General features: G+C 48.8%; 2 protein-coding genes across 16 annotated transcripts in view; both read left to right on the top strand.

The window, feature by feature from the left end:
- Kmt2d (lysine (K)-specific methyltransferase 2D) overlaps nt 1-4,075 on the top strand; it is a 42,409-nt gene extending 38,334 nt beyond the window's left edge. For all 14 annotated transcript variants that reach the window (XM_017316684.2, XM_017316674.2, XM_017316680.2 and 11 more), the window contains 4 exons: nt 277-562; nt 763-836; nt 920-1,028; nt 1,152-4,075. In XM_017316684.2, the coding sequence (XP_017172173.1) occupies nt 277-562; nt 763-836; nt 920-1,028; nt 1,152-1,244 (562 nt within the window). In that variant the 3' untranslated portion in view covers nt 1,245-4,075. The remainder of the gene's footprint in view (nt 1-276; nt 563-762; nt 837-919; nt 1,029-1,151) is intronic.
- A 160-nt stretch (nt 4,076-4,235) lies between these two features.
- Prkag1 (protein kinase, AMP-activated, gamma 1 non-catalytic subunit) lies at nt 4,236-22,947 on the top strand. 2 transcript variants are annotated; one of them, NM_016781.2, is made up of 12 exons: nt 4,236-4,314; nt 10,011-10,056; nt 19,759-19,868; nt 20,004-20,085; nt 20,189-20,247; nt 20,385-20,430; nt 20,507-20,561; nt 21,109-21,235; nt 21,391-21,556; nt 21,701-21,738; nt 22,001-22,147; nt 22,264-22,947. In NM_016781.2, the coding sequence occupies exons 1-12, from the start codon at nt 4,306-4,308 to the stop codon at nt 22,369-22,371; spliced, it is 993 nt and encodes a 330-aa protein (NP_058061.2). In that variant the 5' UTR covers nt 4,236-4,305; the 3' UTR covers nt 22,372-22,947. The 2 variants fall into 2 exon arrangements, with proteins under 2 accessions (NP_058061.2, XP_011243822.1); XM_011245520.1 differs by lacking the exon at nt 4,236-4,314 and adding an exon at nt 4,731-4,857.
- Nucleotides 22,948-23,427: the final 480 nt, after the last annotated feature.

The raw sequence follows: 23,427 nt of genomic DNA, 5'->3' as shown, positions 1-23,427 counted from the left end.
CAGTCTGAGGTGGGAGAGCGGGCTCAGTGTAGGGGAATGGGTGCCTCTTCCCTCTCTGTACCTAACCCTGTCCTGGGTGCTGTCTGCTCCCCAGGGTGTCCAGAAGGGTCCCAGTAGGGAGTTGCTGCCTGTTCAAGCTGAGACCCAGATGCCTCTACTCCACTTGCACAGCACAGCAGCAGGCACTTGTAGCACTTGCTGATAGCACATTCCTAGGGAGGAGGCGGGCAAGGTCTGCTCGGTCTGTCGTGTCATGGACTGTATCACCCCCCCCAGGCCCCATACCTTGAACAGCACCAGCATGTCTAAGGCGTATCAGAGCACCTTCACAGGCGAGACCAACACCCCGTACAGCAAGCAGTTTGTGCACTCCAAGTCATCTCAGTACCGGCGCCTGCGCACCGAGTGGAAGAACAATGTGTATCTGGCTCGTTCGCGTATCCAGGGCCTCGGCCTCTATGCAGCCAAGGACCTGGAGAAGCACACGATGGTCATCGAGTACATCGGCACCATCATTCGCAATGAGGTGGCCAATCGGCGGGAGAAAATCTATGAGGAGCAGGTACTGTGGGGTGGCTGGGGCTGCTGTGGTGGAGGGGCCACCCTCGGCCTAGGAGCCTGGGGACAGGTTTGAATCCAGGAGGCAGTTGGAAAACCGTGCAGGAGGGAGAAGACAGGAGAAATTGGGCCGGTCATGTCAGCTAAGCCTGCTGCCGGGTTTGCTTGCTAACCTAGGTTCCTCCTTCTCAACTGTCTTTCTAGAACCGCGGTATTTACATGTTTCGGATAAACAACGAGCATGTGATTGACGCCACGTTGACCGGAGGCCCTGCCAGGTGAGCGTAAGGACTTAAGTGTCTCTGGTGGCCATGTGGGTGTCACCTGTTGTCTCTGACACTGACTCTGTCCTGCCATCCAGGTACATTAACCACTCCTGTGCCCCTAACTGTGTAGCGGAGGTCGTGACGTTTGACAAGGAGGACAAAATTATTATCATCTCCAGCCGGCGAATCCCCAAAGGAGAGGAGGTAAGAGGAGAGCCCTGACCCTGTGCCCCAGGACCATCACGGCCCCTCTCACACCATCAATCGGGGCCCCTCGCCTACAGCCTCATCAGGCCTGCCTTGACGCTGTCCCCCTTCTCTTTCCAGCTGACCTATGACTATCAGTTTGACTTTGAGGACGATCAGCACAAGATCCCCTGTCACTGTGGAGCCTGGAACTGTAGGAAATGGATGAACTAAGAAGCTTTGAGGCTACCAGGCAGGGGAATTCCCCCCATTCCCGCCTCCTCCCTGAAAGGGACGAGGGGGAAGAGAGGTAGCAGCCAGAGCCAGGACCCAGGGCTAGGGCTCCCGGCTGACCGGAGCCCCTGGAGCAGGAGGCTGGGGCGGAGGACCCTAGGCCAAGCCTACCCTGGGCACCAGGGACAACCTTCTTCCCTGCCACCGGCCCTTAGGCTGGCATCTGCCCCCAGTTCCAGGAGGGGACAGACAGGAGCAGCCGCTGGGCATCTCAGGTTTGAGGGGGATATGGGCCGGGACTACCCAGAAGTGTCAGGGAGCAGGGAGGGGTGTGCGGCCGGGCCTCACAGCCCTGCTGCCTCCACCGACCTCGCTGGCCCAATTCAAGGCTGCAAAGAGACTTGACTAAGCTTGACAATCCCAAAGGCCGGGTCCCACACCTGGCCCTGCCTGCCGGGTCCTGCCCCTACCCTCACCCCCATCCCCTTCCTCTATCTGTCTCTGTCTCCCTCTTTTCCTCTGTGTTTCTGTCTCTCTATGGGTTGTGTTTCCTTGTTTTCCACTCTGACAAATGCAACATGATGGGAAAGAGGCAGCCAGATGCCCAGGAGGGCAAGCCGGGCAAGCCGGGCAAGGAGACCCCGCACCCACACCTACCTCATTTAAGTGTTGGATTTTTTGCTGTTTTGAAATGTGAGACCCTCTCCGAGCCCCCTACTGCCCTGACTCTCTCCCCCACCTCACTGCCCTCGTCTGAGTGGGTGGAAGGGGGGTAGGAGAAGGACAACAACAACAATAACAACAACAAAAATCCATCTTTGTTTTTAATTATGGGCGTGGGATGGCGGCTGAGGCAAATGGTGATGAAGATTGGGGGTGACTGGTCCCTAGTTGCTCTAGGACCTCCTTCTCCATCTGGACATGGAGGCAGGAGGGGCGTGCTAAACCTAGGACCAGGATCTCGCTCTCCTGTTTTCCCAGCCTCATCCCGAGCCCATCTGCCCTCCAGCCCCTGGACGGGGTGTGGGGGGTAGGGTGAGGGCTATCCCTGAGCGGCGTGCCCATACCCAGTGAGGCCGGGTGTGGTCCAGAGCTCTCACTTGCCCTCAGTCACCAAACTGCTGCTGGTCTGGTGGGAATGGGTGGTGATGTGGGGGTGGGGAGCTTAGTGTCAGCGCGGGGAGGGTGGGGGGTATTTATCTATTTATACATGGGATTGTACATAGTCTTGTGGGGCATGGGGGAGCCGGCCGGAGGTGAGAGCCCTCCCCTCTCCCCCTACCCCCGGGGAGAGCAAATGTAAAACTACTAATTTTTGTGCTTTATATATTCTATATAAATATATCTATTTTCTTTTTACAAAACCAGTTTATAAATGGTAGGGGGGTGTGGGGCGGACACATGGAGCTCCCCTTGTGGGGGGGCCCCCTCCATTACCCAACCTACCGCCCTTTCCTCCCCCCCCCTCCCCACCCCCTGGCTGTGACTGCTGTAAGGTGGGGGTATAGAGAGAAGCTGGGTGATTCTTACCCGGGTTGTATAGTTGGACTATGTTATAACGCACAAAGTGAGCTGGCCCCAGGGGGAGCCAGAGGGTGATGGTGCCCTTATCTTCCTTTCCCTTCCTTTCCCCCCCCAAGCTTGTGCTGCAGACGAACCTCTTCCTGCGGGTAGCGGTAGGGTAGAGGGTGTGTGAGGCCTCAGACCCCTCTCTGGTGGAGCGAGGGGATGAAATGACGCTTCTATGCAGTTCTCTCCTAGGGGCTGTGGGCAGAGGGCATTTTGTAATTACTATTTTCAAGAATCAGATTATCTGGATTGTAGAGATGGGCTGGATGGTGGCAAATGGGCAGGCCTGCTGGAGGGGTAGGGCGGTTGCTGTTGTGATTTTAGGTTTTTGTTTTGTTTTAAATTTGGGGGATTGTGGATTGATGGGGGTAGGGAGATTTTTGGGTTTTTTTTTTTTTTTTTTTTTTTTTTCTGGCCTTTTTTTTTTCTTTTCTTTTCTTTTTTTTTTTTTTAAAGCTGCTTCCTCAACTGTTTCAAGCTGCAAATGTTTGAGAATAACAACTCCCCCACACTCCCACGGAAACCATTGTAATTAGACTAGACAGTGGGAACCTGGGCTTGCTGTCCCCAAAGCCACAGAGCTGAACGGTCTAGGCATTAGGTGGGGGAGATGGTCTCCTGTGAGTCAGGCTCTGGTTGGGGTTTGGGCCCTAGAACTGGGAAAGGAGAAGGGGCAGACTTTGTAAGCATATGCTAGGTATCCGATAGTCCTGTAGAATTTAGTGAAGAAACCTTATACAGTTTTTAATTTTTATATAAACTATAACTCAGACCCACGCTACAAGGTTGGAATTTTGGTTGTTGTTGGTTTTTTTTTTTTTTTTAAAGTACCCTGCCTGTATAATTGCATCAGAATCCCACCCCCAACCCCGCCCCCTGTGTTTGTATTTTGGGTTGGTTTACACTTGCACTCAATTTTCAGTTTCTCCCTTTTTACCTTCTACCTTCACCTCCAGGACCCTCCCCCTTTAAAAAAAAATAAATCGCTGACAAGTGTGAACCCGTGAAGAACTTTCTTTTGTGTTGTGTGTATCCTGTACAGCAAGGTTGGTCCTTCGTGACAACGGATGAAATGGTTCCCTTTTTTAAAGCGCTCTCTCTTCCTCCACCCCCAGCGCCCCTGTCCTTGGCATGTTTTGTATCAGCGATCATTCTGAACTGTACATAATTTATGTTGCGAGAGGCAAAGGGCAAGTTTTGGATTTTGCTTCTTCAAAGTTTGTTTTTAAACGATAAATAAAAAAAGAACATTTTAAATACAAGTGCCTCTGTCCCATGACCCTCGCCGTTGGCCAGATCTTAAGGTCCTGGAGAGCTGGGAGAGGAAGGTTACCCAATAAACCAGGCTCAGCCACCGCCGGAAGGGTGGGTTCCCCGCCTTCCGCCCTGCGGCTGGGGTCTGACGTAGGCGGAAGTGGTGCGCGGCACCGGATGTGGGGCGGGGTCTGGCGCCAGGGAGCTTTCCAAGCTGAGGAACTGGCGGGCGCTAGCAATGGAGTCGGTGAGTGGCGCAGGAGGGCGGCGGGGGGCGCTGTGGAGCCGGAGACCCCCCGCTAGGAGCCGGGGAAGGCCGGCCCGGCTTGGCGCTGGAGTCCGGGACTCCCCTTCCTCTGCTCGGGTGGGCGCCTCTCCTAGGTCTGGGCCACACCCGTGCCCGCCCGCCCGCCCGCCCGCCAGGGGTCCGCGGTACCCTGAGAGATAGGGAGCGGGTTGTGAGCTTGGAGCCCCCTGCCCATGAGTGCCTCAAGTCCTTTCCGAAGTTTGCATGAGAGCGGGGTTGTGATCCCGCGTATTAGGTGAGCGAGCCCGGCTTGCAGGGAGCTCCAGGACCCCGTTTGTGCGATTGCTTAAGCAATTGTTGGCATCCTGCGAGGTTCCATTCCTTTACTAAGCCCGAGAATTGAATTTTCCGCGAAGGAAGGAATCCAGGAGGCCACTGTGTCCCCTGGACAAGTTTAGGTCGTGTCCTGATCAGTGACGCTGTGCATGCGTGTTGACAGCTCGTTCTTGGCGAGCACCGTCGGCTCGGCTCTTTACAGATGCGGTAGGTTTATCTGCTACTTACTTGTTTGACCGACCTCATTCGCAGGAGCTTTCTCTGCCACTCCGAAGGCCCTCCCATCGACTTCCTGCTCCGTAGTTTTTAACCGAGTATCTTCTGAGGGCAGCTTGGGGTTTGTCTTCCCCCACCATATATCCATGTAATACTTGCAGGTTCGCTCTTCTTAGAATTGCGTTTTCTTTGAGTCAGTTACTTGGCCTGGAGTAAATTCTCTCCCCCTCCCCCCCCCCCCGCCCCTTTGTGTGCAGAGGAATAGTGTAACTTAGTTTATAAAGAAGGAAGGATAAAGTGGTAAAATGGTATGCAGGTGGTCCTCTAACCAAGGATTTTGTTTTTCTACAGAGAAAGCATTCTCAGCAAAAGTAGTTTGATTACATTAAATTTAAAACAACACGTTTCTAACTTGTAAATGTATTATTTACATTATAAGTGAACTGTGAGTATATAGTTCTAAAGCAACTTTTCTCTATATTTACGAATTTAGCCCTTTGCTTTATATATACTGGAGTACAGAGAGACAGAGATGAGAGGTACCGGGAAGGCTGTTAGTTAAGGTAGACTGTAGTAAGTACTGTCCTTAGGGCTTTTTTTTTTTCCCCTCCCCTGAGACAGGGTTTCTCTGGGTAGCCCTGGCAGCTGTCCTGGAACTCACTCTGTAGACCAGGCTGGCCTCAGAACTCAGAAATCCGCCTGCCTCTGCCTTCAAGTGCTGGGATTAAAGGTGTCCTTAGGATACAGACACCTGACTAAAGGAAGGAGAAATTACAGTGAGCCTAGGAGCAGAGTTCAGCCCATGGCTCAGTAGTGTTGAAACTAGATTTTGATGATAGTGTAAGAAAAGGTGGCTAAAACCAAGTTGGAAGTCTCTCTCTCTCTCTCTCTCTCTCTCTCTCTCTCTGAGACAGGGTCTCAGTAGGTAGCTCAGATGGTCTGCACAGTGTGGCTATGAGCCATCACTCGCTTGGGCTGTGGGCTTTTATAGTAAGGGGGCCAGTGGGAGATTTATGAGCAAGGCAGGCGGTGTGCTTGAGAATATTCTTAACAGCTTTCTGTGAATAGACGAAACCACTTCAGAAAGGAAGTTTTGTTTTGTTTGGTTTTTCTTTTATTTTGAAGTGTAAGAGAGAGAGAGATAGACAGAGACAAAGAGTGAGTGAGAGTTGGAGTGGGGAGGTGCATGGAAGGAATGCAGAGGCAAAGGACCATTTTCTGGAGTTGTTTTCTTTCTACCCTAATGTAGATTTGGGGATCAAACACAGGTCACCTGGCGTATGGGGTAAGCTCTTTTACTCACTGAACCACCTTCCAGGCCTTGGGAGGTATTTTCTCCAAATGAGCTACTTTGGCTAGAGAACCTGATCAAAGTCTAAAGCAAGGAGGCTATAGGTGTGGAGCAGGGAACGATGCTGGCTAAGGCGGAGCACTCTGGGCAGGTGGAGGTGTAGCTTACAGGAGGGCTCCTCACTTTGCATGCCCAAGGCTGTAGGCTCAGCACTGCCTTGGGCATGCACTCATTCACTGAAAGTTCAGGAAAGCTTACAGCTGGTGCACGGTGAGCAGCAGCTGGGAAAACAGACAGGTTTGGGGCATTTCTGACCTCAGAACCTGACGTACCTCTAAGGGAAGCAGAGCTACAGTCCCAGGCACTGGAAAGATGGCAGAGTTGCACTGAGGAAAAAAAAACAAACCGAAAGTCACAAGTCGGGAGGGCGTGGTGGCGCACACCTTTAGTCCCAGCAGTTGGGAGGGGAGGCAGAGGCAGGAGGATTTCTGAGTTTGAGGCCAGCCTGGTCTATAGAGTAAGTACCAGGACAGCCAGGGCTACACAGAGAAACCCTGTCTCGAAAAACAAAAAACAAAAGTCACAGGCTAAGAACAGGCTCGAAGGACAGATATTTGTAATACTTTAGTATTACGAGCTGGAGAATTTTTTTAAACTGCAAATTATGTACATTATGTAAATTATGTACTCCCTGTTAGGGGAGTCAAATACAAAGTATAAGATAGTTGAAGACTTCTGGGAATTTATAATCTATTTTCATAGATTATGTGCTTAGATAGTCTTTGTAACATTTGAACATAGATCATGAGTTTGGAAAGCAGTTGTGTCTTAGGTAGGATCTAGCCTCCTTCTCTGTAGTAATACTTTGCACGTGTGTGATACAATGATGTTTTTGGTTCCCTAAGATGGTTTGTTTTGGGTGTTTTGTTATTGTTTTGAGTCAGGGTCTAATGTAGCACAGATTAACCTTTGAAGTCACTTTGTAGCTGAGGTTGGTCTTGAACTCCTAATTCTTCTAACTGTGCCTCCCGAGCACTGGGAATACAGTGCATACCAGCCCTGTCTTATTAAAGGAAGAGGGGAGTGGCCATAACTTTCCCACAGACAGGAAGGGTGAAGTTGTGTTTTAATTGTTTCTGTGGTGGTTGTTTAATTGTGTCTGACTGTTACCTTTGTCAGATTGTTACAATGTGAAATCACCTGGGAAGAAAGCCTCAATGAGGGGTTTTCTGTGGGCATGTCTGGAGTATTATCTTAGCTAAGTGCTGTGGGAAGAACTAGCTGGCAGCCATGAGCAGCAGCATCCTCTAGGTAGATGGTCCAGCGTTGAATGAGTGGAGAATGGAAACGGTGCCGCAAGCAAAGCCTGCAAGAGAGACTACGTCCATTCATTCCCCTCCACTCGACTTCAGTTCAGCTGCCTGAAGTTCCTGCTGCTGTAACCTCCACACAGAGATGGGCCGTGTCCTGGAATTACCCTCCCCCAAATTGCAAATTGCTTCCTCCACCACCACCACTCTAGACCAGGCTGGCCTTGAACTCAGAAATCCACCTGCCTCTGCCTTTCCCAAGTGCTGGGATTAAAGGCGTGCACCACCACTGCCCGTTTGCAAATTGCTTGTTATCAGGGTGTTTTACCACACCAACAGAAAAGAAACTAGCACTGAGGCTGACTCTTATGTGTAAGAGATATGTGTATCTCTGGCTGGGCATCTCCATCTCTCGGTCTTAGGTTTCTGTTCATATCTGTTTACACCATTATTAGAGATTTTTTTTTAAGTGTAAATTATGCCCAATGATAGGGGAGTCAAGTACAACATATAAGATAATTGAAGGTTTCTGGGAATTTATAATCTGTTTCTATAGATAATGTGCAAAATACACTGTAGCACAGCGCCCTGTGTGTTGTGAGATAGGTACCAGCCCTTTCAGAAGTAGCTGCTCGCCCTGTGTCGCGTGTGAGAGCTATTGTGTGCATCTTTACCATGGAAGTGCGCCCTCCAGTTTTAAACAGTGAGGCTGTTGTCATTCCAATAACCTTGTCAAAAAAAAATGCCAGAGCCGACTGATAGTTTTATCAAGCCCAGAGAAAAGAGAGAATTAGTCTCCTACCTGGTATACTGGAAGGAGATTTAGGGCTGTCTTGCCCCCTGGACCCTGTTTCCCAGCTGACTCTTTAGGTTCAACCCCAGGCTTTTAACTACACAAACTGTAACAGTGAAGTAATGTTTAAGTTTATGTAGGACACACTGCCCAGAGCAGACAAAGCCAAAGTATGAATGACAGTAGACACTTTGATGATCGCTTGGTTCCTACATAGCAATGCGGTTTCTGAATGTTCCACAGAGAGAGCTCTGTGAAAGCTTGTTTGTGTAAGATCGCCTTTATCTCAGACTTTGTCAGGAAAGGAAACTCTGCATCCAACCCTTTGATTCCCAAGGGTGCTGAGAGAGCCCCAGCCCCCAGTTGCAGATGGTCCTTATCATCCAAGTTTTGCTTGTTTGGGTACTGCTTGGATCTCCCCAGACATGTCCCTCTCGAAGTAGTAAGGGGTATGACCATGACTCTAGTGCCACAGCTATATTTGTGAGTATTTGGGAAAAGCTGTGTTATCTAGGGCATTTATGTGGGTTTGAGGCTTGCCCAAATCCATATCATAGCCCAGGCTGGCCTCAAATTTGTAATCCTCTGCTGCTTTCTGCCTTTTTAGCACTGGGATTAGAGGTGTGCAGTGCTCTTGTCCTATTGAACTAGATCTGTGAGAAGCTTTTGACATCAACCTTAAGCTCAGATATCTTAGTCTTAACTCTGGTTTTGCTTTGGGATTTTTGAGAGTTTTACTGTTGTAGCCCTGGCTAGCCTGTGTAGACCAGGCTGATCTCACACTTGTTACCATCCCCCTGTATCTGCCTCCAGAGCACCAAGTTCGAAAGCTCTGCCACAGCTGGTTTAGACTAGATGTTTTGCTTTCATTGTAATGCACACCTGCAATCCTGAAGCCAGGTATGATAAGGCAAGAGGAACTTAAGTTTAAGCTTAGCCTACGTGTTGAAACACTACCAACCAACCAAGACCATTAGCAGTGTGTTGTATCAGGGTTCAGGTCCCTACCCACCTCATCTTTTAGCAGGGGTGTGAGCCTGGACAAGTTACTTACTGACTTTTTTTTTTTTTTTTTGGTTTTTCGAGACAGGGTTTGTCTGTATAGCCCTGGCTGTCCTGGAACTCACTTTGTAGACCAGGCTGGCCTCGAACTCAGAAATCTGCCTGCCTCTGCCTCCAGAGTGCTGGGATTAAAGGTGTTACCACACCAGCTACTTACTGACTCTTGAGTCTCTGTTTCCTACTGTTAATAACATTGTTTACCTCAGGGTTGTTAAAAAACCAAACAAACAACTAAATGAGATAATATGTTTCTGCTCTTCTTTCAAGAGAATGTTGAGACAGAGTCTCATGTAGCCAAGGCTAACCTCAAACTTGTGTAGCCAAGGCTTGTTTCAAACCTGATCCTCTCTCCCTCACCCTCCTAAGTGGTGGGTGCCACCGTCCTCAACTGAACTAATGTTTCTTGAAGAGTCCTGCAGTGCTTTCTAAAGGAAACCATTGGTTCACAAGCCAATACTCTCTCTCTCTCCCTACACCATACCAGCTTCCCTCCCTCCCTCCCTTCCTCCTGTTCTTCCTTTTTTTTTTTTTATTAAATCTTTTTGAGATGGAGCTTTGCTTATGTAGCCCAGGCTGGCCTGGCTTCAGGCTCATGATGTTCCCACTTACGTCTTCCAAGTAGCCTTTTTCTAAGGTGGTGCTAAGATGGAGTCTCAGTCACGGTGACTGTGCTTCTCTTGTCTTCTAGGTTGCTGCAGAGAGCTCGCCAGCTCTAGAGAATGAACACTTTCAAGGTATGTTTACCGCGAAACCAGCCGAGTCCAGGAAACTGAGGTGAAAGCCAGAGCCCGACCTGGTCCTCAGTGGCACTTTCCAGTCTCTTGGGGTTCTCCTGGGGACAGAGGCAGGGTTTTGGGGGTTGTAGTTCAGTGGTGGAACACCTGCCTGCCTAGCACATGTGACACCTTAGATTCACACCCCAGTCCACAGACGAGTGAAGGAATCAGCTTGCTGCCTCTCTGGGAAAGGATTTTGCCCAGGAGCACCCCCATTCTTCCTGAGACATATCATCTTTATTGTATTAAGACATGCATTCGGGGCTGGAGAGATGGCTCAGAGGTTGAGAGCACTGACTGCTCTTCCAGAAGTCCTGAGTTCAAATCCCAGAAACCATGTGGTGGCCTCACAACCATCTGTACCAGGATTTGGTACCCTCTTTTGGCATGCAGGCATATATGCAGGCAGAACACTGCATATGTTAAAAGAGAGACATACATTTTTCTAAAAAGATTAAAATAGAGACCCGAGTAGAAATTTCTAGAGATGGTTCAGGGTTTTAAGCTCTTCCTGTGCAGTTGTGAGGACTGGAAATCAGATCTCATAACCCTATGACAAGCTAGGTGTCCCACTCCTCCTACACCCCAGAGGGGACAGCGACAGTGGACACCCGGCACCCTCCTCCTGGTCTCCACACCCCATCAGCCTGAGACTGCTTGCGGTGACAGTTTTCAGTTCTGTGGCTCTTACTATTTAGACTGTGGGCCTCCTACACTGAGCCTTCCGGGTGTCTTAGGAGCTTACTTTTCTTTTGTCCCCTGTGGACCAGGCCAGGCTTAGCTTAAATCTGACTTGTAGCAGCGCTCTCTGCTCTTGTGTCAACTTGACACAAGCTAGAGAGTCACCCTAGAGGAGGGAGCCTCAGCTGAGAAAATGCCTCCATAAGGTGGGGTTGTCGGGTTGTGGGCCATAGAGCATTTTCTTAATTAGTGACTGATGGGGGAGGCCCAGCCCACTGTGGGTGGTGCCTGCCTTGGGCTTGTGGTCTCGGGTTATATAAGAAAGCATGCTGAGCAAGCCAGCAAGCAGCATGCCTCCATGGCATCTAGGGTCCCTCCCTGTTTGAGTTCCTGCCTTGGTTTTCCTTATCAGGCTGTAGTTCAGGATATGTAGGAACCGTTTCCTACCCAGGTTGCTTTGTCATGGTGTTTCATCAGTGACAGTAACCCTAGGATGGTAGCTGGGAATTGAACTCGGGGATTCGTGCATAGTAGGCAAGTAGCCTAACAACTGAGCAACACCCCAACCTGAGAATCCCCTTTGTAAATTTAAAAAGCATTGTATTTAGGTGTCTGCATGTATATCTATACACCACATTGGTGCCTAGTCTCTGTGGAGGCCAGAAGAGGATGTGGGATCCCTTGAGACTAGAGTTAACAGCCAGGCAGTTGTAAACCACCATGTAAGTGCTGGGAAGTGAACCCAGGTCCTCGAGAAGAGCAGTTAATGTTCGGAGTCATCTCTCCAGCCCCCAAATTCCCTTAAAAATTTTTTTCTCCCTGTTTTCCTTCTGAGGTGCCCTCGCTCGTGTGAGTCCATTCCCTTGCTATAAAGGTTTGCTCCTGCACGTCAGCTGCTTCCTGCTGCCCATTCTGTCCCTTTCCTTACACTGTATCTGCTCTGGATGACAGTTTGGACCACTTTCTCTGTTTCTGAACACAGGGTTTCTCTGTGTACCCCTGCTGCCCTGGAACTCTCTCCGTAGACCAGGCTGGCCTCGAACTCACGGAGATCTGTTGGGAGATAATTGTGTGCACTGTGTGTTCAGATGCTGATTTCTGTACTCAGAGATCTGATTACAGTCAGTTGGCATTGTCATATTTAGAGCATATTTAGAGGAGAAAGTGTCTTGGTGATATGCAAAAATTTGTTTCTATTGATTGGTTAATCCCTGATTCTCCCAATAGAGATCTGCCTTCCTCTGCCTCTTGGGTGAGGAATCACTTTTTTTTTTTTTTAAAAGACTTATTTATTATGTACAGTATTCTGCTTACATATATGCCTGCACGCCAGAAGAGGGCGCCAAGATCCCATTACAGATGGTTGTGAGCCACCCTGTGGTTGCTGGGATTTGAACTCAGGACCTCTGGAAGTGCAGTCAGCGCATTCAACCTCTGAGCCATCTCTCCAGCCTGCCAGATTACTTTTTATACTTTAAAAAAATTTTTGTTTTACACATATGAGTGTTTTGTCTGCATGTATGTCTGTGTTCCATGTATGTGATGGTGCCTGTGGAGGTCAGAAGAGGGTATTGGATCCTGTAGAACTGGAATTTTAAGATAGTTGTGAGTCACCACGTGGGTGGTGGGAACTGAGCTAAAGTCTTATACAAGAACAAGACATTCTCTTAACCACTAAGCCGTCTACACGTTGTTTAGAAGTTTGCTGATCCTTGGTTTACGATTGGCTGGATTCTGAGTTTCCAGAACTCACAATCGAGTAGATTAGGCATGGCCGATAACTTCAACACTCAGGAGGCAAAGATGGAGGACTTCCAGAGCAGAGTGTTAGTGCAGACAGGCCAGAACTAGTAAGAGGTCCTACTCAGTAACTGAGGTGGAAGGCGAGCGACCCATCAAGGAAGACACTCAACATCATTTGAACCTTTTTCTACGTGCACATGCATGTACAGGTACACTCACATACACACGTGGGGAAAACAGGATTCAAATATTCCAATGCACAGAAACACAAAATTAAAAAAAAAAATGTAGTCTAGTACCTGAAATTCCAAGGATGTATTATTAAGACTTGAATGAGTCTTTGACAAGAAATTTTAATTATTCTGCTTTAGTGGTCTAAAAAGAAAATCATGGTGGCACATGCCTTTAATCCCAACGCTAGGGAGGCAGAGGCAGAGGCGCAGAGGGGCAGAGGGGCAGAGGGGCAGAGGCAGATAGATCTCTGAGTTCTAGGACAGCCAGGGCTACACAGAGAAACCCTGTGTCTTAGCTAGGGTTTCTACTGCTGTGAAGGGTCACCATGACTGTGTCAACTCTTATAAAGGAAAATATTTAACTGGAGTTGGCTTACAGTTCAGAGGTTTTGTCCGTTACTGTCATGGTGAGAAACATGGTGATACACAGGCAGACAGACTGCTGGAGAAGGAGCTAAGGGTTCTGCACTCTGAAGGCCGAGGGGGGTGGGGGGGGCTGGCTTGAGCATTTGAAACCTTGAAGCCCAATCCCAGTGACACACACCCTCCAACAATGCCAAGTCCACTCCAACCCTTGTACTGTAGTATAATGCCACGCCTAAGCATTGAATAGGAATCTTTGGGGGCCATTTTTATTCAAGCCACCACACCCTTGAAGAACAAACAGACAAAAAACCCAAAATCAGTGCTGTCACCTGTTCTATTATCCAGATGACTTTTGACCACGAGTGCTGCACTCGGTCTCCATGCCACACTGCTGCATGTTTCTGAGTTTGTCTATGGGAGCTCCAAGGCAGGCGGCAGAAACTCAGCTTGTGTATGTGGATCCTTTAGCTGAGGTGGAGTAACCAGGACAACCTAACAACGTATGAGTCTCCTTACAAGGAGACGGCTACTATCTATATCTGCTCAATTAAGACCTATTTTTTTCCAGATCTCATTTTTTTTAAAGAAGCTGAGAATTTGGATTTATGTAAATCTGTACAGTTTTTAAATTTGGAAACTGATTTAAATTATTTTTAAAACTGGGAAATCCAAATTCATTATGAGTGTGGGCTTCTGGCTTAACATGATAGCGTCTAACTCAGTGTAGTATATCTTCATCTGGGATCTACAGCCATGTCTTGGTATCTGTGAGTTGTGTTTTCATGTTTGGAAACCATGCAAGCCTTCCATTTAACATGGTAGATTCAGTGTCTCCACCCACCTTCAGCCCTTCTTTGAAAAACAGAGCGAGGGGCTCAGAGAAGGTTCACCCAGCAAGAACACTCACTGGCTGCTCTTCCAGAGGCCCAGGCTTGCATTCCCAGAACCTTTCTGACAGTTCCCAACTGTCTGTGTGTGTAGCCCCAGTTCCGGGGGATCCGATGCCCTCTCCTGGCCTCTGCAGGCACTGCATGTACACAGTAGGCCGACATAGACAAAACACCCACAACCGTAAAGTTAAAACCCTGAGCTGCTGAGATGTCTCGGCAGACAAAGATGGCTCCCGAGTAAGCCTGGCAACCTGAGTCTGTGATCCACAGCCCAACCGCGTAAGGGTGGATGGAGGGAGCCAGCGCCACACAGTTCTTTCTACTCATGTTGTGGCCCATGCACATATGTGCACGCAGGCACGCACGCACGCTCTCACACACAACCACCCTAGAGGACTTTTTTTTTTTTTAAGTGAAAGTACACAAAAATAAGAAATGGCCCTGTCTCGAGAAACTCAAAAAAAAAAGAAAGAAAAAGAAAGAAAAGAAAAGAAAAGAGAAATGAATTTTGGAAGCTGTGAAGCAGGTGGGAGGTTGTGAAGTGACTTAGCGGATCTGGGTCTACTGCTAAAGCTTGAGAGCTTGAGAAAGCAGCGCCCAAGCCTGAGTGTCTCACTGCACACTGCTGAGCCTCTGTGGCCCTCCTCCACCCAGGCCAAGGCTGCGGCTGTGGAGGGGACTTACACACTGCACTGAAAACCAGAGCCTGAAGTGCACTGTGCTGGGTGCTGAGCCCTCCCACCTGTCCCCCAAATTCAGCTTCTAGAGTTCTAGCAGAAAAGACTCCAGTCTTCCAGGCTTAGATTAAAGAATCATTAGACTCTCCTCCATGGGAAAACGTACAAATGCAAGTATTGGCTGTTCCTGCAGTGGCTTACAGGCAGAAGGCTTGTTTCCACATTCAGAGATCCAGCCAGCAGTCAAATGTTCAAACTGAAGATATGTTCTAGATAAAAGGATCAAAAATAGAATTTGAATCCTGTTTCTCCCAGCATGTGAGTGACATCTGGGATGTACGTGCTAGCATGTGGGGTCCTGAACTTGATGACAGGCCTCCCTCAGTCTGTATCCCCTCCTCCCCTGTACTGACTGAGCCAGGGTCTCCCTAGTCCTAGGGCTCGATAGTTAAGACTGTCTAGTTGGCCAGCCTGCCCTGGGGTCCTCTGTCTGGGCTAGGACTCGACCATGCTTTGACATAGACTCTGACACTGAGGTAAGCCCTTTATCACTGAACCACCACTCCAGCCCCCGAATCCTGTTTTAAACCAAGGATTAGCAGACATCTAAAGAAAGTCTTTAAAGATGATCTGAATGGTCTCCTGTGCCACAAGGAAACACAGAAAAGGGAACAAAAGCTCTGATGGTGGAACTGGAGAGATGGCTCAGCGGTTAAGAGCACTGGCTGTTCTTCCAGAGGTCCTGAGTTCAAATCCCAGCAACCACATGGTGGCTCACAACCATCTGTAATGGGATCTGATGCCCTCTTCAGGTGTGTCTGAAGACAGCTACAGTGTACTCTCTCTATATATATGATATATATATATATATATATATATATATGATAAATTTGTTTATTAAAAAGCCACACGGGAGGGAGCGAAAAAAAAAAAAAGCCACACATTGAAGTGATTCCTGTGTGATGCTCACCTTTAACCCCAGCACTCGGGAGGCAGGGGCAGGCGGATCTCTGTGAGTTTGAACTCAGCCTGTTCTTCATAGCATATTCTAGGAAAGCCAGGCTACGCAGAGAGATCTTGTCTCAAAAAGAAAAGCAGAGTCCCAGCAGACCTGCGAGGCGCAGTGTGGAAATCCTAGTGTCTAAATCCTACGTCACAGAAAGAGAAAAACATCCTGACAAAGGGAAGGGTGATGTCAAGACAACGTGACAGCATCCCAGAACTGAAAGACACCAGCACTTAGTAGCCAACCAAATTATAAATCAGCAGATGAGGAGGGTACAGCAGAGGTATCTGCACGTCCCAAACACTTCCTTTTATACATATGCCTTTCCCAGGGAGTTACTGGGTGATCATCTCTGTCAAGACAGAGGAGCAACAGCAAAGCAGGCACAGAAGGGAAACCAGAAGCAAGGGTCCAGACAAAAGGGTGTGACATGCCCTGCACGGTGGGGACAGAGAGCCCCAGGTGACAGGTCAGAGACACCTTCCAATATTCCAAAATCTGAATTTTCTGAGATTCAAGTAATTGGTAGACTCTGGGGATTGAATCCGTTGTGAATGTTATATATAGAAATACATACACACACACACATGCCTGTCTCTGTATGTGTATGTGTGTGTGTGTGTCTGTATGTGTGTGTGTCTGTATGTGTGTGTGTCTGTGTGTGTGTGTCTGTGTGCATGTCTGTATGTGTGTGTGTGTCTGTATGTGTGTGTAAATTTAAAAGAATAAGACCACTGTTAATTCCAGGGATGACAGAAAACTGTTTCTTTCTTAAACTTATTGTTTATTATTTCCCACTGTGAGTGAGTGAGTGTGTGTGTGCAAGCATGCACATCAGAGTGCAGGTGTCCACAGAGGCCTGAGGTGTCTGATGCCCTGGAGATGGAGTCACTGGTGCTTGTGAGCCGTCTCATGTAGGCACTAGGACTCGAACTTGGGGCTTCCGGAAGAGCAATATATGGTGTTAACCACTGAGCCATCTCTCCAGCTCCGAGGAAAAGGTTCTTCTTTCACTTAGCTCAGATATATTTACTCAAAAGGGTGAAAATGGTAACCAGCATTAGCTTTGACTCCTGGAAGGAGTGGGGCTTCCAAATGGGAGGTGCTTGTCGATGTCGTCTTCGTGAGAATTGAAACTGCTTGTCTTAGGAAGACAACGATTGAAAGGAAACTAAGTCAGACAACACCAGTGCAAATCATGTCACCATGTCACCCAAGACACAGGAGTAAGGAGTCTGGGTGTGGGGCACACTGTGGTCCCAGCACACAGAGGTGGAGGCAAGAGAGTTTGAGACTAGCATGATCTATAGATGGCAAGACCCTGACTTAAAACAAGGAGCTGGAGAGATGGCTGCAGTCCCAGGGGATCTGATACTCTCTTCTGGCCTCTGAGGGCACCAGGCACACTTGTGATATTGAGACATACATGCAGGTAAAACATCCATACACAAAAAAATAAATAAAAATGTTAGGGGAAAAAAAAAGCGCCAGGCGTGGTGGCGCACTCCTTTAATCCCAGCACTGGGGAGACAGAGACAGGTGGATTTCTGAGTTCGAGGCCAGCCTGGTCTACAAAGTGAGTTCCAGGACAGCCAAGACTATACAGAGAAACCCTGTCTCAAAACCATTTAAAAAAAAAAAAAAAAAAAAAAAGCACTGTTAAGGCCCCTCAGGAAGTACTCCCTCTGGGGGTGGATGTGTTATTACATACCTGTGGGAGATAGAGGCAGGAAGGTCAGGACAAGGTTTTTGTCGCTTCGTATGAGTTTGATGAGACTGACAGGAGCCATGTGTGGTGGTGTTTGCCCGTAATCCCATCACTAGAGAGGCCAAAATGGGTCTGGGCTTCCTATTGAGTTCAGGACTAGCCTGACCAAACATCACGGACTGGGAATATACAGTTCAGTGTGTGCCTAGCATTACAAGGCCCGAGGTTTGCTCCCTAGCACCGAGAGAAATGTTATTAGAAATCATATTTTGGGGTTTTTTGAGGGGGGGGGTGTTGAGACAGGATTTCTCTGTGTAGCCTTGGCTGTCCCAGAACTTTCTCTGTAGAATAGGTTGGCCTCAAACTCAGAGATCCACCTGCCTCTGCCTCCTGAGTAGTGCTCGGACTAAAGACACGCACCACCACTGCCAGCTGGATATTAGGGTGTTGTTTTGTTTTCTTTTGTAATTAGCTGGGGTGCTGGGAGTATAGTACAGAATTAGTCAGGACTCAAAATATTTCTTCCTACTAACTTAGTGATAAGACTTTGAACAGTTCATTTAGCTGCATGTTTTCTCATTTATTTTAAAGATTTGTTTATTTTATGTATGTGAGCACACTGTTGCTGTCTTCATACACATCAGAAGAGGGCATCAGATCCCATTTCAGATGGTTGTGAGCCACCATGTGGTTTCTGAGAATTGAACTCAGGACTATTAACCACTGATTAACCATCTCTCCAACCCCCGTGTTTTCTCATTTAAAACATGAGAACAATACCTACTTGGACCAGTAAGAATTCAGAGATTCGGGGTTGGTGAGATGGCTCAGTGGGCAAGAGCACCTGACTGCTCTTCCGAAGGTCCGAAGTTCAAATCCCAGCAACCACATGGTGGCTCACAACCACCCGTAATGAGATCTGATGCCCTCTTCTGGTGCGTCTGAAGACAGCTACAGTGTACTTACATATAATAAATTAAATAAATAAATAAGAATTCAGAGATTCACCTTTAATCTCAGCACTTGGGAGAGGCAAGTGAGCCTCTGTGAATTTGAGGCCAGCCCAGTGTGGTCTCCATAAAGAGTTCCAGGACAACCAGGGCTGCATAGAGAGATCTGTCTTGAAAAATGGGAAAGGTATTTGTGTGTGTGCGTGTGTGGAATGAAATGATGCATTATTTTAAAGTTCGTAGTAAAGTACATCGAGCATCTAGAATGTGTGGAGGGTTGCCTTTCCAGTTTAGAGCAAGCAGTTAAAAACACAGACTGTCAGGTGTGGTGTTGCATGCCTGCAATCCCAGCACTTGGAAAATGAAGGCAGTAAGATTGAGACCAGCCTGGGCCGTATAGCAAGATTCTATCTCAGGTAAATGAAGGGGCTAGAGAGTTGGGTTAGCACAAGAATACTGACTTTTCTTCCAGAGGACTACTGGTCAATTCCCAGTGCCCACATGGCAGCTCACAGCTGTCAGTAATTCTCGGGCCTCAGCACCAGGCACACGTGTGTGCACAGGCATACGAATAAAACACCCATTCACAAAAACAAACAAAAAACTCAAAATGCATAAATCCAGAAGAGGGGAGGGCAAGGCAGGCAGGCTCTGCCCTTTGGATTTCTGGCTCACAGGGTGGTCCTCAGTGCTCTGACCAAGTTGGCTGAGCACTTAGCACTGCTAGAAACAGCCTTGTCTGGACCATGAGTTCTCCACCTGCAAGTCTTCAACAGATCTAAAGACGCTTGCTTGAAATTTCACCTTCATTGAGAATTTCACCTTGAAATGAAAATGTGCTAAACAGGAAGAAATACTCTAATGAAAAAGACAAGAGGTGGGCTGGAGAAATGGCTCTTGGGGTTAAGAGCACTGACTGCTCTTCCAGAGGTCCTGAGTTCAATTCCCAGCAACCACATGGTGGCTCACAACCATCTGTAATGGGATCTGATGCCCTCTTCTGGTGTGTCTGAAGATAGCTACAGTGTACTCACATGTTAAAATAAATCATTCTCTTTTTTTTTTTTTTTTGGTTTTTTGAGACAGGGTTTCTCTGTGTAGCCCTGGCTGTCCTGGAACTCACTCTGTAGACCAGGCTGACCTCAAACTCAGAAATTCTACCTCCCAAGTGCTGGGATTAAAGGCATATGTCACCACTGCCCAGCTAAGTAATTCTTAGAAAGAAAGGAAGGAAGCTGGACGTGGTGTCTCGAAAAACAAAAACAAACAAACGAAAAAAAAGGAAGGAAGAAAAAAAAAAAGACAAGAGGCAGTAAGAACAAAACAAAAGCCATTTTTGGTTTCTGTCTCTTCTGATGGTGACTTCTTACATAAAAGAAACACACCAACTTTTTCACTCTGTGCAGAGACCCCGGAATCAAACAATAGTGTGTATACTTCCTTCATGAAGTCTCATCGCTGCTATGACCTAATTCCCACAAGTTCCAAGTTGGTGGTATTTGACACTTCGCTACAGGTGGGTAGAGCCCTTCCTCCTGCGCTGGTCCAAGGCCTGTCAGCATTCGTCATATTTCCCCACACACCAACCCTGCTCTTCCTCGAAGCTGTGCCCTCTATGGATCTCCTTAGGAGGTTACTCTCTTGGCCATAGGTAAAGAAAGCCTTTTTTGCCCTGGTGACCAATGGTGTTCGTGCCGCCCCTTTGTGGGACAGTAAGAAGCAGAGTTTTGTGGGTAAGCAGGAGTTTCTGGGATACGGTTACTGGCATGTGTTGCCGGGCGAGGGGAAAAGCCTCGGACAGGCTGAGCTGAGGCCCTCTTCTTGGCTCTTGTCTAGGCATGCTGACCATCACCGACTTCATCAACATTTTGCACCGATACTATAAGTCAGCCCTGGTAAGGAGCCTGAGTCTCCCAGCCAAAACCACGGCCCTGCCTGGGGTCCATTGTGCCTGGTTTTCCCCTGCGAGCAAAGCTCCGTGAGTTAATGACGAGGGGAGCATGAGGTTCAGAGCTGCTGCTTCTGCTTCTAGGTGCAGATCTACGAACTGGAGGAGCACAAGATAGAGACGTGGAGAGGTATGGGTGGGGGTGGCAGATGAGGGATGGAGGTGTCCTGGGCGACACTCACGTGGCAGTGTTTTGTTCTCTTCAGAGGTGTACCTGCAGGACTCCTTTAAGCCACTTGTCTGCATCTCTCCAAATGCCAGGTAAGTACTGGTTTTGTGTTTATCTCAGGGGCATGAGAGAGGAGAGAAGAAAGACCCTCCTCATGCACACTGCCATGCTGTGTGTGTTTGTGTTTACCTCAGGGGCATGAGAGAGGAGAGAAGAAGGACCCCTCCTCATGCACACTGCCATGCTGTGTGTGTTTGTGTTTACCTCAGGGGCATGAGAGAGGAGAGAAGAAGGACCCCTCCTCATGCACACTGCCATGCTGTGTGTGTTTGTGTTTACCTCAGGGGCATGAGAGAGGAGAGAAGAAGGACCCCTCCTCATGCACACTGCCATGCTGTGTGTGTTTGAGAAAAAAAAAAAAGTCTCACACAGCCGAGACTGGCCTTGCTCTTACTGTAGAGTTGAGGCTGTCGTGAACTTAGACTCTTCTGTTTGCCCCAGTGCAGGAGTTACCAGTTCATGCCCAGCCACACACAGCGCTGACTGTGGGTTTTTTCTGACTGTAAACACATTCCAAGGGGTTGTACAGCCTGGCGTTAGCCCCGTGGAACCTAACTATGATCTTCTACTTTTTCGCAGCTTGTTTGATGCTGTCTCTTCATTAATTCGAAATAAGATCCACAGGCTCCCAGTTATCGACCCAGAGTCAGGCAACACCTTGTACATCCTTACTCACAAGCGGATCCTCAAGTTCCTCAAGTTGTTTGTAAGTAACCTCAGGCCATCATCCGATTACGTGCTGAACTGCAGACACACACAGAGCGGTTTGGGGACAGAGGAGCGGTGTTGGTGTTGATGATTGAGCGTAGCACCTCCTGCTCTATCCGGAAAGCACCTGCAAGCCAATGCCCCCTTCCTCAGATCACCGAGTTCCCCAAGCCGGAATTCATGTCTAAGTCTCTCCAAGAGCTGCAGATTGGCACCTATGCCAATATTGCCATGGTCCGTACTACCACGCCTGTCTACGTGGCTCTGGGCATCTTTGTACAGCACCGAGTCTCCGCCTTACCTGTAGTGGATGAGAAAGGTGAGCGACTGGGCAAGAAGAGGGAGGCTGCTTGGGTCGCGTCGCTGTCCCAGCAGCCCAACCTGGAAGGGAATCCCATGGGGCCTGAGAGCTTTGGCTACCACACTGTGTTATTTTACTGAGCTGCTGCCTCTGTCTCCCTAGGGCGTGTGGTGGACATCTACTCCAAGTTTGATGTGATCGTGAGTGGCGGGGGCGGGGCTGGGAGGGAGGGAGGGGAGGGGTGTTGGATGTGGAGAGGGGGGATGTGCAGAAGGGGGTCTTCTCTGCCTTGGGTGCTTCTTGGCTTTGAATCTTACCTGAACAAGTGGCTGACAGAACTGTGGGCTTGTGAGCAGAGCTAAGGAGCGCCCTCACTCACTCCCTCTAGTGAGGCTGGGTTGGTCCAAGGTTTGGGACCTGACCCCCTTTCAAGTCCCGCCCCCCAAACCCCCACCTTTCCAGAATTTGGCAGCCGAAAAGACCTACAACAACCTAGATGTGTCTGTGACAAAAGCCCTGCAGCATCGGTCCCACTACTTTGAGGGTGTTCTCAAATGCTACCTGCATGAGACTCTGGAAACCATCATCAATAGGCTGGTGGAGGCAGAGGTAGGATGCTGGCCACCCTCAAGCAGCCAGCGGGGAGTGGCCCTGAGAGGGTCAGGTCGAGGCAGTTACCCGAACTGGAGCTGGCACTGACGTTACTTGCTGTTCCTCTGGGCCAGGTTCACCGTCTGGTGGTGGTGGATGAACACGACGTGGTCAAGGGCATCGTTTCGCTGTCTGACATCTTACAGGCTCTGGTGCTCACGGGTGGAGAGAAGAAGCCCTGAGCATGGGGAAGAACAGGCGGTGCCTGGGGAGGTGGCCCCCTCACTGCCTGCCTGCTGGAAGCTCTGGGAATCAGATGGAATCCTGGGAGAACTGAGTCTTCTCTCAGGAGCTCCACGCCCACTGTCTAGAGCTAGAGAAGGGGAAAGGAGGAGGACTGTCAGCCTCCCTGACCGTCCTGTTACACTGGAGAGAACGTCAGCCCAGCCAGTCCAGGCCCGCGCCTGCCGCAGCCCCCTTCTGGGTGAGCCACGGGCTTTGTGCTCCTCGGGTAGATTCTGATCTCTACGAGATCCCTAGACCTCACCACACCCTGCTCTGCCCCTGCCCTTACTCCACCTAAGATAATAGCTCTGCACAAGTCTCGGTAAAATATTTTTATTCGTCTTGTTTCACTGTGTGGAGGAGGCTGGGCCCATTTGCTGTCAGTCCTTCCCATGAGTCTAGGGAGGCGCGTCCGGGTTCTTGTGCTGTGCAGACGAAGGCAGATGGCTATGTGGAGGAGGGCGGTGGGTAGGTAGCCAAGATTAATGCTTTTTGTGGCGAATCTAATTAAATGACAAGGTTTCATCATGGTACTGCAGTGTTTGATTTCTGCATTTGATAGGCACTATTTCGCCAACTTCCCTACCTTATACTTATAAAGCTGTTTCCACTCATTAATAACAGCAGTGATAATACACAGAGACACACCAGATATTCTCACCACTCACCTACACAGACATGCATCCTTCAGCCAAGATGTATGGGGTTCTAAGTGTTATAGTTTGGGGAGAATTTATGATTTTTTTTTTAATGATTTTTTGAGACAGGGTTTCTCTGTGTAGCCCTGGCTGTCCTCGAACTCACTCTGTAGACCAGGATGGCCTCGAACTCAGAAATCCGCCTGCTTCTGCCTCCCGAGTGCTGGGATTAAAGGCATGCGCCACCACGCCCGGCTTGATTGTTTTTTTTGAAACAAGACTTTGTACCATGTATAGATCAGGCTGGCCTCAGATTTGCAGCAATCCTCCTGCCTCAGCTTCCAAAGTACTAGGATTTTAGTCATGTGCTCATCC

This window comes from Mus musculus, chromosome 15 (assembly GCF_000001635.26).
Source record: "Mus musculus strain C57BL/6J chromosome 15, GRCm38.p6 C57BL/6J".
Lineage (NCBI taxonomy): Eukaryota > Metazoa > Chordata > Mammalia > Rodentia > Muridae > Mus > Mus musculus.
This window is presented reverse-complemented; position numbering and strand designations above follow the sequence as displayed.

Excerpts from the sequence above, each read along its gene's own strand:
- Prkag1 (NM_016781.2), top strand. Across the intron at positions 19,869-20,003 it reads TATTTGACACTTCGCTACAG|GTAAAGAAAGCCTTTTTTGC; the intron begins GTGGGTAGAGCC and ends TCTTGGCCATAG. Across the intron at positions 21,236-21,390 it reads TCAAGTTCCTCAAGTTGTTT|ATCACCGAGTTCCCCAAGCC; the intron begins GTAAGTAACCTC and ends CCCCTTCCTCAG.